At 44.5% G+C, this 17,485-nt stretch overlaps 1 protein-coding gene across 1 annotated transcript in view; it reads left to right on the plus strand.

The window, feature by feature from the left end:
* Positions 1 to 7,058: 7,058 nt before the first annotated feature.
* The window catches only part of Fam114a1 (family with sequence similarity 114 member A1), a 61,739-nt gene continuing 51,312 nt past the window's right edge, over positions 7,059 to 17,485 (plus strand). The window contains exons 1-2 of the mRNA XM_042678179.1: positions 7,059 to 7,127; positions 15,059 to 15,418. Of these exons, the coding sequence (XP_042534113.1) occupies positions 15,068 to 15,418 (351 nt within the window). The 5' untranslated portion in view covers positions 7,059 to 7,127; positions 15,059 to 15,067. The remainder of the gene's footprint in view (positions 7,128 to 15,058; positions 15,419 to 17,485) is intronic.

The raw sequence follows: 17,485 nt of genomic DNA on the forward strand, positions 1-17,485 counted from the left end.
TCTCACCGCCATGTTATATCCAAATTTACAAATGGTTTGGTGCCATCTGTTGGTCCTTACAGGAATTATTCCTACATACAAATTGGATCAGCAGGTTTCTCTGGCTTACAAACTAAGTCAGTAAATTATAGAAATGTTTAATCTCATACAAGCCAGTTATGAAAATTTCAGTGTGAAGATAACTATTTTTTCCTAAGGTAAATGTTATCTTTGAGAGTTCAAAGCCTGAATTTTAAATTGCTACCTCATGGACAGTTACTGACCTTCACCTGTTTGCTAGTCTAAACATCTTTGACATTTCCAGACTTGATTGCAACTAAAAGTCAAGCAAGTTTGAAGTATATTCTGACTGAATGAGCTGCTTTTTAAAAAAGCAAGCTTAGATCCATTTTTTTTAAACCAACCTCCAAGGGAAGTTTAACCCCTGATCCACACTTAGCCACACCTGACTCCTCATATCCTCATTGGCATTTAATATTATCAGGTTTTTATTTTATTATTTTTATTATTATTTGTTGGTCATGGGGCCTGAACTCTGGGCCTGAGCGCTGTCCCTCAGCTCTTCAACTCAAGGCTAGCACTCTACCACTTGAGCTACAGCGCCACTTCTGGTTTTCTGGTGGTTTTATTGGTGATAAGAGTTTCATGGACTTTCCTGCCCAGACTGGCTTTGAACCTTGATCCTCAGATCTCAGCCTCCTGAGTAGCTAGGATTACAGGCGTGAGCCACCGGCACCCGGCTTGTTATTTTATTTTTTGTGCTGGTTTGGGGGGCTTGAATTGAAACAACTGAGATGTATGGAGCAGGCCCTGGAAAGAACATGAGCTGAATAATCATTCTGTAATTAATCTCATTGGCTGGCATGATCCTGTCTTCACAACTTGGCCAATGATGTTGGAACTATGAGTAAGACGTTTCAGGAGGAAGGGGAAGAACCGTATCTTCCTCTTCATCCTTACTCACTAAACGTAACAGGAAGCCTTCTCTGGCTTGGGGAGGTTCAGCCAGAAGAGATGAGTAAAAATGACACAGCTAGAAAACAGATTCAAGAGACATGCTGAAGAGAAATGAGCCAGCTGTGGCTGGGAGGAAACTTCAGACAATTCTCAACTAAAGTCTTATGAAAATTCACCCACTCACAAATAAACACTCATCCATATCTCTACTGATGTGGCCACTTGACATGTGTTTTGTTAGGGTGTGGCATAATAATGCTGGCATCTGGAAACAAGGACATTCCTCTTGTTGAGACTGTCACAATGCTGAAAGAAGTCTTTATGGGGAAGACAAACCCCACAAAAATCAGCTAATAGGGAAGTCATATTTTAAACTGAAGGAGAACAAAGAGACAGGCAGTACTGAGCTAAATTATCCACCTGGCCTAACTGTGGCATTGGACAAGTTAGTTAACCACACGGAGCTCTATCCACCCATTGACAGACGAGGCTTCATTTTACATCAGGAAAATACATCAGAAGAATACTTTCAGATCCTTCTAAAAAAACTCCGCCTCCTTGTACTTCTCTTTGTCCTTTTGGATGCATGAACTCTATGTTGAGAGTCTCTCATCACTCAGTCTTAATTCGCTTTGGGCTATCTGTCCTACCTCTGCATTGTTTTCCTCCTCTAATACAGTATTTTCAATCTGCATATCATCCTGCAATTTCTCCCATCTTCAACAAAAATAATCTTTCTCCCCTCCTCCCCACCCCTGCACCAGCCCATAGCCTCCTGCTCTTAGGTTCTTTTCACCAAAGCTCTTTGGGAAGATTGTTTCACGCGCTGCTTCTGATCGTTTTCCATCTTTTTCTCTTAAACCCACTTCAATCAGGTTTCCTTCCTTCCTTCCCCACTGCTCAAGAGAAACGGCTCTTCAAGGCAGATAACACTCCACAATGCCAATTTTCATCTCATTCCCATTTTTGGCAGCATTTTTACACAGATTTCATAATAATTTCTTACTTGATTTCCCCTTACATCCTTGCCTCTTGCCCTGAGTTTCCTGCAAACTCCTTGGCATTTGTTCCCAGTCTCCTTCTGGGTCTTCTTCATCTCCCACATCAAATATTCAAGACTCAGTCTTCACTTCTTCTCTTCTTTAACTCCACGCATTTACAACCTGGCCCATGACATCCAAACCCTCTGCTTACTCATGGGACCCCAGTTACCATCTCCAGCCAGACTTCCTTCAACTCCAGATTTCTGCATCCAGCTGCTAGCTAAACACCTGCTAATTCTCTGTTCTTGAAAACTAGCCACTTAGATCCTCAACTCAGACTCCATCCTTCCTCATCTCAACCCGTGCAGTTCAGGGCCCAAACCCTTGAAGTATCAAGAATTTCTTTCTCTTTTGTTCAAAGCTGACATCTAATCCATGAACAAATTGGGTTGGGTTTTCTTTGAAATAGATCCTTAAAAAACACACCTCTCATCCTCTCTGCCATATCCATATTGCTCAAAGACAACAGGATCTCACATGCACAACTGGTCTCCCTGCTCCACACTTCCTCCACCCACGGAACCCCAACTCAAAAAGATTCAAACACCAAATCACAGTACGCTACAACTCAAAAGCTGCGAGGATTCCCTTCTCTCTTATGAAAAGACCCCATCTCAAATTCTGTGACCCTCCTTGACTGCATCTTCTTCTCTCCCCATCCTCCCTCTCTGCCAGCCTCACCGGCTACCAGCCCTTTCTGTAAGTGTTCTAGCTCTACTCCCGCCTTCCTCTCCCTCAGATGGTCCCCGGATGACATTGTTGTTCAACTTTAACTTAAAGCCTGGATGTTGTACCTCAGCTTTTTTGCTCAAGGCTAGTACTCTATCAATTGAGCCACAGCGCCACTTCCAGAGTTTTGTGATGATTAATTAGAGATAAGAGTGTCAAGGAGTTTCCTGTCTGGCTTTGAACTGTGAGCCTCAGATCTCAGCATCCTGAGTAGGCAGGATTCTAGGTGTGAACTTTTGGTGCTGGGCTACTGCTCCTCTCTTGCATCTTCAAGTCTACATTGAAATGCAACTCTGTCATCAAAGCCTTCCACAACAAGAGTTTCACTTACTCTCCCAGTCTAGGCTCTAGCAATACCAAATCCTTCTTCGTTTTCAGCCTGATTTGGTATCAAGCTAGAATCGGCTTCGTTCCTCAATACTGTATTTCCAGCTCTTAAAGCATTACTTGGTACATAGTACATGCTTTTCAATGTGTGTTTCATGAACAACTGAATCACACTGAAGAATAACAGGACAAGGTCTAATAAAGGCAACCCAGTCCTCCCTGGCTAGCCTGGGATATGAGAAAATACAAAGATGCCATTGTAGCATTAACTGTAAACGTGTGAATACTTAACACATTAGACACACGTCAAGTAGGAAATGGATCAGTTGTGACCTACATGGAATTTTGAAGACATTGACATGAACACATAGAGCTACATATATGAACAAACATGATACTATGTACACATGAGCAATTCTCAAAAGCAAAACGTTTGAAAAGCAATTGAATGCTATCAATGAAATTTTAAACCACTGTGAAACAACTCTATACATTTACAGGTGAGGGTATATGAAGTGAACATTCAGAAATATAAGAGGAAAGAATATAGATACCCCTCAGGATAAAGATAAAAGGAACAGACATTTGTAACCTGTGGGGGGGGGGGCATGTGTGGGCACCCACATGCCATCCTGGAGCTTGAATTCAGGGCCTGGGTGTTGTCACTAAGCTTTTTACTTTTTGCTCAAGGCTAGTTCCAATACCAGTTGAGCTCCACTTCTGGCTTTTTTTTTTCCCTCCTAGTGATTAAATGAAGGGTCTCACAGACTTTTCTGCCCAGTATGGCTTCAAATTGCTATCATCAGATCTCAGCCTCCTGAGTAGCTAGGATTACAGGTATGAGTTAAAAAGTCCTATGCTGGGTACCAGTGGTACAGGCCTGTAATCCTCACTACTCGGGAAGTTGAGATCTGAAGATTGTGGTTCGAAGCCAGCCTGGGCAGGAAAGTCTATGAGACTCTTATCTCCAATTAATCACCAAAATAGGCTGGAAGTAGAGCTGTGACTCAAGTGGCAAAGTACTAGCTTTGAGAAAAAAGCTCAAGGACAGCACCCAGTCCCTGATTTCAAGCCCAGGGCCAGCACAAAGAAAAAAAGAACTAGATTCTAAATAAATATGGCAGAGCTAAAAATCTGCTAAATCTGAGAATTATCATTATATTCTATATCATTTTTACACATCACTTTTTCATGTTATCTTCTACTTTTCTGTCTACTTTACACAATTAAAACATATTTTTCTTTCTACTGTGGCTTGAACACAGGGCTCCATGCTCTCAGCTTGCTTGCTCACAGCCTACACTGGAACTGTGCCTCTAGTACAGTATTTTTGCTAGTTAATTGGCATCTCTCAGACTTCTCTATCTAAGATGGCTTTGAACTACAAGTGTCTGATCTCAACTTTCTGAGGAGCTAGGATTAGGCATGAACCACCAGATCTCCTCTTGATTTATATATATTTTTTAATTGTAAAAAAAAGTAACACAGCTGGGGGAGGGGAGGGAAATGAGTGTAAGTAGTTACATTTTAAGTAAAAGAGTATAAATTGGGGCTGGGAAGGTGGCTCAGTGGTAGAGTGTTGCCTTGCATGCATGAGGCCCTGGGTTCGATTCCTCAGCACCACATAAGCAAAAAAAGCTGGAAGTGGTGCTTTGGCTTAAGTGGTAGAGCGCTAGCCTTGAGCTGAAGAGCTCAGGGACAGCACCCAGGCCCAGAGTTCAGGCTCCATGACCGACAAAAAAAAAAGTATAAATTGGCAGGGTATGGTAGTACAAACCTGTCATGTAGGAAAATCATAAGTTAGAGGCCAGTTTGAGCTACATTTTAAGACCTTAACTCAAAAGGGGAGGGCAGGAGGCTTAATTTACAGAAAGGAAAAGAAGTGACCTTTGTTGCTAGGATCATTGGGTTGATCTTCTGTGCTGGGTCAAAGGAGAAAAGAGAACTTTCCCTTGGAGAGGACTGACGGGGCCTGATTGTGCTGTTGGCATCCACAGGGCAGGAAGGCAGGTGCAAAGGTGCTGGCTGGCTGCAGGCAGATGCCAAGGTTGCCTGTGCAGATGTCCAAGTCACCTGCACAGATGTGTCTGTCTGAGGAACACTGAAAGACACCTGTCCTGTCTGGAAAGTAGAACACAAAACAGGTACAGGAGCCAAGTGCTATTTAGGGTTCTGACTTCCGGCTGAATTCAAAAAGGTTGATAATTCAAAGCAATTTCCACCCACTGTCGTATTAAGAAAACTTACTAGTTTTTCAAAACAGTAAATAGTTCTTAACTCACTTTTAAAAAATTTCCTGTGGAAAAATATAAGGAAGAAACTGAAAACAAACTGTTTTGTTACTCATAGGTGAATTATGTACGGTATGATATAAACACACTATGAAATACAATACAGGCCTTAGAAGAATGCTTTTGATTACTGTGTATTAGTCATGGAAGATGGACTATGTGTAAAAAACTAGAAAAACATGTCAAGATCTTGTTGTTGGTTTTCTTTTGTTGTTTTTATTTGGTGCTTGTCCTGGGGCAACTCAGAGCTACACTTTCAACTTTTTGGTGATTAACTGAAGAGTCTCACAGACTTTCCTGCCCCAGCTGGCTTTGAACCGCCATCCTCATATCTCAGCCTCCTGAGTAGTTAGGATTACAGGCGTGAGCCAATGGCACTCAGCTAATATTTTGTCATTTTTATAAAAAGCAGACAAAAAGCCCACCTATGGAATCCAAACCACAATGGAATCCAAACGCTATTAAAATGAATGACTGAGGTTGTTGATTTGAATTTATTTTTTTAAAAAAGAAGTAGGAGAAAATGGGCCTTAAGTGCAACATTCAGAAAGAATCGCTGTTTCTAAATTAAGTTTTTCCTGACTTTTGCATAAAGCATAGGTGCACAAATATAGTTAGAAAAAAATAATTCATAATCCCAGCATTTGGGAGGCTGAAGCAGAAAGATCTCGAGTTGGAGGCCAACCTGAGTATATTATATATACTATATAGTATATATAGCATATATAGCATACACTATATATGCTATATATATCGTGTCTATATATATATATATATATATATATATAGTAAATTTGCCTGGAGCCCCAACTTACTATGTAGCCCATACGGTAAGGCATGGACAGCCTTCCACCCCTGTCAATGAACGCCCATTTGTAACAGCCGCCGCAGGCGCGCCTGTTCGGGAAGTTCCCGAGGACGCTTTGGCCAGTCCGGTGCCGGGGCGGGGTGGGGGAGCTGGGGTGCGCGGCTGGGGTGCGCGGCGGGGTCGGGGTGCGCCCGGCCTCCCGCCGGCGGGATCGCCGCGCGGAGGCGCGCACCGGCGATCGCTCGCCCCGAGCTCGTCCGCCGTAGCCCCGGGCAGTGCGTGGTGAGTCTCATTTCCGTGGTTCTGTTTTGTGGCTTGGTTTGGGGTTCTGTGTTTTAATCCCAGCCCGCGCCTTTCGACAGGGTTAGGGAATCTGTTGAGTTCAGACCCGGGAATCTCAAACTCAGCCGAGCCACCGCTTCTCCGTCAAACTGCAGGGCTCTCCCCGCGCTTTCTGAAGGAAGGGAAGGGGTGCGGCGAACCCCTCATCCCGCCATGCAACGGAGTGCTAGCGCGCTCGGGCTCTGCTCACCGTGTCAAGCCAAGTTTCCCAGGTGGAAGCGCCGCGCGTCCCGGGCCGGGCTGGGGGAGCGGGCGCGCCTACCCGGGACTCTGCCGGGAGCCCGCGGAGTCCGAGCGCGGGGCGGGGCGGGGCGGGGCGGGGCCGGGCGGCCCAGGACTCCTCCCACAGGATGCCCTCGGCTCCCTCCCCCGAGACCCCACAGGACACGCCCCCAGGGTCCGCCTCCGTCTAGGACCCGCTCCTAGGTCCCCATCTCAGCCACGCCCCCAGGACGCCTCCGTCCTGGACCACCTCGGGCCACGCCCCCGGGGCCCGCCCCCGGGACCCGGCCCCGGCCCCTTCCCGCCCGCCTCCACCTCCGCCTCCGCCTCCGGCCGCGTCCCCGCCGGCCCTGCCGACGTGGCGGGGCGGGACCGCGGGCGCTCGGCGCGCGCTCGGCTGCCACCGCGGTAAGAGCCCCGGCCCTTCCCGGTCCCCATCCCTTTCCCCGGGCGGGGTGTCCCGGAGACCCTGCCGTCGCGCCTCGCCCCCCTCGTCCCCCGGTGCTGCCCTCCGCGCCCGCGCGAAGCCGGAGCGGCGGGTCGCGCGGCCGAGGGCCCTGCGTGGGTGCGGGCGTGTGAGTGTGTGTGTGTGAGTGTGTGTCGCTCCGGGTCCACGCTCATGCACACACCCACACGCCCGCACGCCGGGTCTGCCCCCTCGGCCGGCGGGGCCTCCGCGGAGCCTGCCTGGCGCCCCGAGCTCTGCAGCACGTCCCTGCGCGGGTCTGAAAAGTTTCCCCGGAGCCGCAGGTCCCCGTCGGGCGCGGCTGCGGGGCACCGAGGGGGAGCCCCAGTAAGGCAAAGTCCTCCATCCCGGGGCGTGCCGGCCTCGGCCTTGACCCCCCCCCCCACGTCGATCCTTCCCCACCCTCCGTCTGCAGACCCTCGACCTGCTGGTCCTGCTGGCCCCACCGGCATCCAGAGCCGGGGTCCCCCTCCCCCCAAGCCCCGGCCCTCCCCAGAGGTCTCCCTGGAATCTGGTAAGTACTCCCAGCTGTCTGGAGTCCAGCTCTAGAGTGGGAAGACAGCAATGAGCCGGCTGTGGGAGGGTAACCTGTGCCCTGCGGATCCCATTTGGTTCCATCCAGAACTTCCAGAAGGGTGCAAGCAAGCCGTGGTTCCTTAAATCCATGGCTCCTGAACTTCATAAGACTTAGGCCAACCTTCCATAACTGAGAAGGAGGCCTCGGTCTGCTCTCTCTGCCTCCCCCGTGGTCCCTTCCCACCCCACCCATATTCCTAGACTTTCTTCTTCCTTTTTCCCTTTCATCAAACCTAAGATCCGAGAAGAATCTGATCCACTTCTTAGCTTGTAAGCCCTAAGCAAAGAATGAACTTTAGGGGTGGGATTTGAGGCACCTGGTGCAGGAGGAGTTTGAAGGTAGAAAGGGGCCTTTCTGAATTTCAGAGATTCATGCCATTTGCTTAGCCTTTTATGCACAAGACAAGGCATATCACCTATTACTATTTTAGCCAGTACCAGAGTTTGAACTCAGTATTTTGTGCTAGTACTCTGTCACTTGAGCCATTCTCCTAGCCTGGCTTTTTGCTATTTTGGAGATACAATCTTTCGGACTTCTCAGCCTGGGCTGGCTTGGAACTTGGATTGTCCTGATGTCAGCTTCCTGAATAGCTAGGATTATAGGTGTGAACCACTGGTGTTCAGCAAATAGTGTTTGTTTTAAATCACTGTCAAACACAATATATTTCAGTTCAGTAGATATTTATGAGTCAGAAATGAAAGTCAGAGCCCTGAAAGCGAGAATGACATAGAAACAAGAATTTTTAAAAGCAGTAGTAGAAATCCATACAAAGTCTTCCAAAAACCATAGCAAGAGGAACAATCCATTCTTTGGAAGTAGTGGGGAAGATTAGGGAACATTTCAAAGTAAAAGGTGACAGCCACGAGGTATCAATTTGCCAGGTAAACAGAGGGAGGTAGCCCAGACAGAACCTCATAAATAAAGGCAGGGAGCATGAAGGGCTATGAATTGTGTGAGCAATGATCAAGGTTGAGAGCCAGAGGTGTTGGGTGCCTTAAGAGCAGCAGGAGATAGGCAGACAGTTTGGCGCTGGATTCTGAGAGGCCACAGATGTCTTGTGAAGATGCTTACATCTAACACTTTTAAACAGGAGCCAATAGGTCTCAGAACAGTGCAGGGCAGACACATGAAGAGCCTGATTGTGTGCACTTGTCAGGCTGAGCAGGACCTGGAGCCTCAGCCAGGGTTTATTCCTGGTTGTTTACTGACCAGCACTTTTTTAAAACCAGGGAGGTGATCTCATACACAACTTATTACCATATTTCTATTTCTCCAAGGGAGGGCCTTTAAAAAATAATTCATCTGTCGTCAGTATGTTTTCATAGAATGAGAGACATTTTGACACCAAGAAAAGCACAGAGCTAAACATGCAAGAACAAAGGCAGAGCTTTATGTCAAGTAAAGTTAGATGTATGAAAAACTGGAAATCTTGTCCTTATTTTTCTCTGTCATGAGGGACTGGCCCAGTCCTGCAATCAGGCTTAGGGAACCAAGTATACTGATCCTTTTGTTCATCCTGACTTTATAGACGAGGGAAGGAAGGAAGACCAGTGAGAAGGAACAGATTGTTGGCCCAGGAAGCGCCATTGAGACCAGAACCAGAGAGAGGTTTTCCCTTCAGAATCCCAGCCTTCTTCCATGTAGCCTGTCCTAGCCACATGTCTCCATCCTCACTGCCTAGAACTTATTCTTGGGCACATGCTGCCACCCACAGAAGCTGGAGTAAGCCAAGCAGGTCAGACTTGTGCAGGAACATTTTTCTTTTCATTTTTTAATATGCTTTTTGCATACCTTCCTCCCCACTTCTACCCCCCACCCCCACCCCACCCCTGTGCTGGGAATGGAACTCAAGGCCGCCTGCCTGCTAAGCAAGCACTCCACGACTGAGCTGCACGCTGTCCCTGCATAGCTTTTTTAACTTTTGTTTTTGTGCCTCAAACAAATCATTCATTTCTGAAGACAGTGACCTGCACTTATTTTGAGGATCTGTGATGCTGCTACCCCACCATTTTGCAAAGTTCTAGAAGCATTTTAGGTGATGAATGAATTTGCTCATGAAAAACTTAACTTATTCCCAGTCCACAAAGGCTTCTTTATCCACCACGCTTCCTCTCTTTGGAGTTTTCTGAAGCAGTCTCCTTGTTCCTGTGGCTTGAGTCTCCATTAGAGACATGGACACGGCTGCATGATGATGTGCATTCCAAACCCCAAATCACAAAAGACATGACTGCTCATTTGACACTCAGGCAGAGATGTAGCCACCTCAGAAAATATCAGGTGGATCCCATCCGAAGTCCTACTGGACCCCAACAGCCCTAGCTCAGAGACAGCTATACATTTAGAACATGGTTTCTAGTGGTTTCAGACAAAAGTGCACAGCCATGAATGAGATCCCCCATCACAGAAGTAGCTGAAGCCAATAGGAGAGGTAGATTAGAGAAAATTTAGACTAGAATGCGGCAGAGGAGTAAACAGACTAGCAATGCACATAATTAGAAGTTACAGTGGCTGGACGCTAGTGGCTCACATCTGTAATCCTAGCTACTCAGGAGGCTGAAATCCAAGGATCAAAGTTCATAACCAGCGGTGGCAGGAAAGTCTGTGAGACTTATCTCCAATTAACCACCAGAGAACCAGAAGTGGTGCTGTGGCTCAAAGTGGAAGAGTGCTAGCCTTGAGTAAAAGTGCTCAAGGACAGCACCCAAGCCCTGAGTTCAAGCCCCATGACCAAACAAATTTTTAAAAACTTACAGCAGAACTGACTGCATGACTTTTATTTTCTAGTATATGTGAAAACAATCCAGTCATCCAGTCTTGCTGAAGTGTATATATCATCTATAGGTCTTTCTTTTCTTTTTCCTCCTTTTTTCCCTCCCTTCCTCTTTCTCTCCCTCTCTCCCCCCCCCACCCCCGCTCTCTCTCTCTTCTCTCTTTCTTTCCCAGTCCTGGAACTTGAACTGTGGGCCTGAGTGCTGTCCATGAGTTTTTTTTTAGCACTTTACTATCTGAGCCACATCTTCAGTTCCAGCTTTTTGCAGCTACTTGGTGATAGGAATCTCACAGACTTTTCTGCCTGGGCTGGCAGCCTCCTGAGTAGCTAAGATTACAGGCATGAGCCACTGGCACCTGGCTTTAGATATTTCTTAACTATCATTTAACATCTTACAGCTGAATTTTGTGGGGGGATTTTTGGTGTTTCTAAAGGGATGTTTAATACTGCTGGTTGAATGCAAAGCAGTCACGGAGAAGAGAAGTTTTATTGCAGCCATTTTTCTGTCCTTCTGTCCTTCCGGTGAACTGACAAAGCAATTTGGCCATCACAAGTAGGTGGGGGACGTAGGTTTCCTCTTTTATTAATCTCTGTTGTGAATCAAAGCTCTTTATGGAATGCAGCCACATATTCATGTGTCCATAAGCAACCAGGATTCATTATATAGCCTGTTCTAGGGAGTTTGAAGTGTTACCTCACTATCCTATAGACCTTTTTTGACCCCTAGAGAATCAGGACTCAAAGCTGAGAGAGCTTTGGAATGTTGCAGTCAGCTACAAACTCTAGAAAAACCCAACTGCAAAGTTCAACAGGCTGCTGGACTCAGTGTAATCTCATGCCCTGGACACAGGACAGAATGTACATTATTTCTCACCAATCTACATATCTTATGCACTTGCCATTTTAGAAGTGTAAAATGATTTTTAATACATCTTATGCTAATAAGCATCCTCTGCAGCCCCCAGCAGGGAAAATGGTAATTGAAACCTCAGCAGTGGTCACCCAGTTATAGATTTCAAATTTCTTACTAAAGACTCAAGGCACTTTAAGTGTTAACTGACCACCCTAGAGTGTAAATTAGGACTAATTAACATATGCATATGCCATATGGTAAATACCCCATGACATAGTATTTTATTTTACATATGACCAATACAACATGTTTATAATTAACATGTGCATCAAAATATTTATAATGGTTTTTCATTTGCCCATGAATGTTTATTGTAGCCAGATTGTTCTTATATTCCTGTTTATAGGAAATACTGCTACTTCTTAAAAATCCAGATTAATAATATGAATACTCAAATTACTCCACAAAGAAATATAAATATTAGATAAGTCTGTGACCAGCAATAGATTTAAAAATGGGAGTAGAAGTGATACAAAAGTATCATTTATCCATGAAACATTCTCATTACAGCTGTGACCCCAAGACAAGGATAAATTAGGACAGAAATCTGGGGCCAGGTATGGTAATCCATATTTGTAATCCAGCTACCCAGGAGGTGGAGTTAGGAAGATAGTGGTCTGAGGCAGATCCTGGGGCAAAACAAAATGGTCTCAGTTGGAATGGGAAGGAGGAATCTTCCCTGAGACTATATAATTAGAGCTGGAAAGTAAAGGATGAGGCAGAGAACAGTAATAGAGGGTGAACCCAAGGTTGGAAGGCCATTGGGAACGATAATGAGGACCTGATAGTGAGGCTAGAAGTCAGAGAATAAGTGTGGATTCTGAAGACTGAGCCTTTAGGATTTGGCTCCTGGCTGAATGTAAGAGAAGAGGCCAGTAGCACTGCAGACAGGGCTCTGCTATGGTTCAATATCAAAGTCAGATTGGGTTCAAACTTTGGATCTGCCGTTTACTAAAAGCATCAATTCTGAACCTCAGTTTCCTCATCTGTAAAATGGGGCCCAACATATCTAACTCACAGGAAGTAGTTTTTGCTATTGGTTTTGCTATTCTTGGTACTCAATAAGTGATATTATGTATTTTTCAGAGGGTGAAGGTTCATTCTTTGACAGCTCAGAGATTTTAATCCTGAGTCATTTGGAAATCTAGGTATACAGTTTGATTTTTGATATATCTACAGAATTGAATAGCCATTGTCAGAGATCTCATACCCATTAACAGTCACTCTCATTCCCCTTTTCTTCAGTTTTTTCTAAGAAACTAATAATCTACTTTTTGACTGTATGGAATAGAGGAAGGTATTTCAGAGCCACAATATAGAATGGCATGTGGACAGTAAAAAATGTGACCCTCCAAGGAAGAGCATAGCAATAGTGGCTCTTTGAGGGGACAAGAGGGCTAGTGTGAGCCATGTGAACATGCCGGACCCATCCGATGTGAACCATGTGAATATGCCTGACCCATCCTATGGCCAGTTTGTTAAATGGCTTCTCATGTACCGTGGTTTTAGCAGCAACCTGAGATTTGACCATCTAGTAAACACTGAGGCCAACAAAAATGTCCAGTTGAGGGCTGGGAAGGTGGCTCAATGGTAGAGTGCTTGCCTCACATGCATGAGGCCGTGGGTTCGATTCCTCAGCACCACATAAACAGAAAAAGCTGGAAGTGGCACTGTGGCTCAAGTGGTAGAGCACTAGCCTTGAACTGAAGAGCTGAGGGACAGCACCCAGGCTCAGAGGTCAAGCCCCATGACCAACAACAACAACAAAAATATTCACTTGAATGCCGGGTGCTGGTGGCTCACGCCTGTAATCCTAGCTACGCAGGAGGCTGAGATCTGAGGATCGCGGTTCAAAGCCAGCCCGGGCAGGAGAGACCGTGAGACTCCTATCTCCAATAAACCACCAGGAAACCGGAAGTGGCTCTGTAGCTCAAGTGGTAGAGCGCTTGCCTTGAGCTGAAGAGCTGAGGGACAGCGCCCAGGCCCAGAGTTCAAGCCCCACGGCCGACCAAAAAAATAAATAAATAAATATTCACTTGATTTTCCTAAGATTTGGCCTTTTATGTAATAAGAACACCATGTCTTCATTTTAGCCTAATAATATCATTACCTTGAATTAACCTTCTGAATCTTTGGTGTTCATAAAGGTATCCACTGGCCATGTGTGCCTGTGTTAATTTGAATTATTAAAAAATTTAATGTAATTAAAAATTTAGTTCTTCTCTTGCACCAGCCACCTTCCAGGTGCTCAAGTTAGTCACATTGGATGGGGTTAGTACAGAACACTTTTACTGTCACAGAAAGTTCTCTGGTATAAAACCATTCCATATGATATCACTAACGTGTAAGCTTCCAAAAGAATTTTCTTCTTGGTAGGTTATTTCGTAATGTCTACCTACCTCATTTGGCTTCATGGTTCACTTCTTTCTTTCCATTTCATCTTTGTATTTCCCGGACTAGATTGTTGTCACACCAGAACCCAGACCTTCACTAGCTGGTTCCCAATAAATCATTTGTGTGTATATAGTATCTCACTGTGAATCTCCGTTATATTACAAAGCTAAATATTTATAAATACATAAATAAGTATATAACTATATGGCTGTGTTTGTGCCAGTACTGGGGCTTGAGCTCTGGCTTTGAGCTCTTGGTTTGTTGTTGTTGTTTTTTTCAACTCATGGCTGATGCTCTACTACTTGAATCAGGCCTCCAGTTCTAGCTTTTTGTTTGTTAAATGAAAGTAAGTCTCATAGATTTGTCTGCCTGGGCTACCTTTGAACCATAATCCTCAGATCTCAGCCTCCTGAGGATTATAAGCATGAGCCACTTGGGCCTGGTGGAAGTTACCTTTTGATAAGCTCTTGAATATTTTCTATGTCTTTCTTATTATTGCTGCCAAAATAATGAATAAAGGTAGGTTAAGTAATTTTACAGACAAATAATGCTGTCAGTTCCCATATGTATATCTTTTTCAGGTCAGGGAAGAGCATCTTGAATGTCCGAAGATAGGGCTGTTAGTTTGTATTACTTTCCTATTGCCAATATATACAACACATTTAGTGGCTCATATCAGTTTTATTCTTTTATGGTCAGTCCCTTACCACTTTTCCTGGGCTAAGATTAAGGTGCTGGCAGGGCTGATTTCTTCTAGAATCTCAAAGGGAAGAATGATTTCCTTGCCTTGTTCTGCCTCTAGCCTGGATTCTTTGGCTCGTGGTCCTTTCCTTCATCTTCAGAGCTCATCACTCTCTGCTTCTGTTACCACCTTACCTTTTCCTTCTTGTAGTCAGATCTGCCCTCTGTTTCTCTCTGATGAGGGTGCTTGTGACTACCTTTCAGCCTCAGATGAACCAAGATCATACCCAAATTTCTAGATTTTTAGTCATCATGTCTGCGGAGTTTCTCTCTCTATGTAAGGGAACATTCATAGATTACAGAGATTAGGAGATGGGTATCTTTTGGGGCCATTATTTAGCTTAGTATAATGTTATAAAAATTATTTACAGATAGAAGAATGTTTAACCCTATCAGGTTTAATTGAATTATTTGGAACTTTGAACGATTGGTCAATAACACAGATTATAGCGTAAAGTGTTTATACTCATGTTGACAGATATTTAAAATGTCTGATGAAGCTGGTGACACCTTAGCTGCTGGAGACAGAACAGATACTACTGAGATACCCAAGAATCATCATGCTTCACCTGAAGATGCAGAAGTGTACTGTGATCCAGCTATAACTTCAAATGATCCAGCTCCATCTGGCCCCAGAGGAGATATGCAAGAGGATGTACCTAGTCAGAATGCAGAGACCACTGCTGACCCACACCCAGAACAATCCAAAGACCTTGGTGCCATTGAAAGCCCACTCAACAGAGAAGGGGCTGAGGACACACTGGCTCAGTGCATTGATTCTGTCAACCTGGAGGGAGAAGCTGGATCTGAAATACTTCTGAAAGAACAGGATGATCTGGTAAGAGTTGTCACTCAATTCATTTCAACATCAGTTCCTTCTGACACCTACTATCATAGACTGCTTTCTGTTGCTAGTAACACAGTTCCACAGACCAGGTAAGTTTTTAAAACAAGAGAGGTTTATTTGCTCATCCACTAACTCAAAATCCATATTCCACTGGTGAATAGATTGTATGTTCCCATTTCAGGCTTCTAATAAGTATAATATGTAGGATTGTCAATGAAGTTAACATAAATCAGTGTGCTCCTACCTTATCTGCTTTTATGAGTTGTTTGATAAGCTAGATGAAATCGGATGAATCCTGCTTTGAAAATACTGTGTAAATCTTCTCAATGTCACAGTATTAGAACCTTCTGGCAGCAGATACACCCCTCCTGTACTACCCTGGGAGCATCAAAAGAACTTTGGAAAGGTGAGCACTCCTCATAACGGAGCATCACAGAAGGATCTGGATGGAAGTACGAATCCTGGGGTCTGTGACTCTGTATTTGTGTGCATTGCATCAGGAGCTCAGATACAATCTAGCATGGGGAGAGATGGATGATCATGTTTGTTCCAAGAAGGGAAGAGAGCTGATAGGACTGGCAGCACGGGCCTGGAGAGGAGAGGATCTCTCCCATCTGTGTTGTATTTAAGCCTGCTGTGTAGATGTAAATTCACTCTCTTTTAAAGGAATACCAGCACAAGGTAGTCTCCTGCTCTCTCAGTTACTAATCTTAAATTAGTATGAGAAGAGGTTAACTTTGTGCCTATTGTTTTAGTATTATTCTTTTATTTGCCCTTTGACACTTATAAGAAGTCTTTTTGCGTTGATAACAACTATTCCTGTCAATCTAGCAGATAATACTAAAAAAAAAAATATCTGGAATCCAAAGCTGGTCACTGGGATGTTGTCCTTAAGTGATGTCTAATTCTAAAGGAAAACAGCCGAACTCCAAAGCCTGTTTTGATCCCAGGCTTTACTGAAGCCTGGTAAAATTCCATCACCCCTTTAAAAAGTATCTATAGGAAAAAACCTACTTAAAAATAGTCTTGTGAAGGGGCTGGGAAGGTGGCTCAGTGGTAGAGTGCTTGCCTTGCATGCATGAGGCCCTGGGTTCGATTCCTCAGCACCACGTAAGTGAAAAGAAAAAAGCCAGAAGTGACGCTGTGGCTCAAGTGGTAGAGCGCTAGCCTTGAGCTGAAGAGCTGAGGGACAGCGCCCAAGCCCAGAGTGCAGGCCCCACAACCGGACCCCCCCCAAAAAAAATAGTCTTGTGAGGAAGATTAGACTTAGAGGAAGTACACACCATTGACTTGCAGAGCACATGCACACAAATGACTTATCCTTCTTTAAATAATTTGTATGTGCATAGTTACTTTGAATTTGGGTCTCCTTAAAGTCCATACCATTAGATTCACCTTTGCCTCTCAGAGTAGGCTCTACCTTGGTTGATAGGACAAGGCCAGAGAACAGGATGAGGCCAGCAGCCCAACAGACCCTTGCTTTGTAATATTACACTGTTACGTACTAAAAGAAAGCATCTTTTTTTAAAGATCATTTCTGTAAAACTCAGATGTCACAGAGTTTTTCTGCAAGAACCCACTTGCAAACACTTATGAGAGAAGGTCCCAATTCTTGCTTGAATGTTGATGTTTGGAACAGACTAAGACTGTATAATAACATTATTTATAATAATATAATAACATTCTTTAAATCTGGGAATCTTAGTGGTATGCCTGAGGATGCCTACAGTCTAATTGTGGAAGCCAGTGTTGTATAAAAGTACTTCGAACATTTCCTACAACACAAGAAATGTCTTTGATAGAGCACTGCAATCAGTCTTAAGGAGTCAGGGAAGGAAGTCTTCAGCCTCAATTCAGATAGGTTTGCTTTGGGTACTGGATGGGAATAGTATATATACCCAGGGACTTTTATTGTGATTTAGCCTGTCAACCCTTAAAAGATCCAACTTAGATAAAGTTTCTTTAAATTCTTAACACCAAGAAATGTACCTAAAATTGAAAAAAGTTATACTTGCTATATAACATCAATGCATAAAGCCTATTATGGACAATGTAAAG

This window comes from Dipodomys spectabilis, unplaced genomic scaffold (genome assembly GCF_019054845.1).
Source record: "Dipodomys spectabilis isolate Male_0828 unplaced genomic scaffold, ASM1905484v1 ptg000043l, whole genome shotgun sequence".
Classification (NCBI taxonomy): Eukaryota; Metazoa; Chordata; class Mammalia; order Rodentia; family Heteromyidae; genus Dipodomys; species Dipodomys spectabilis.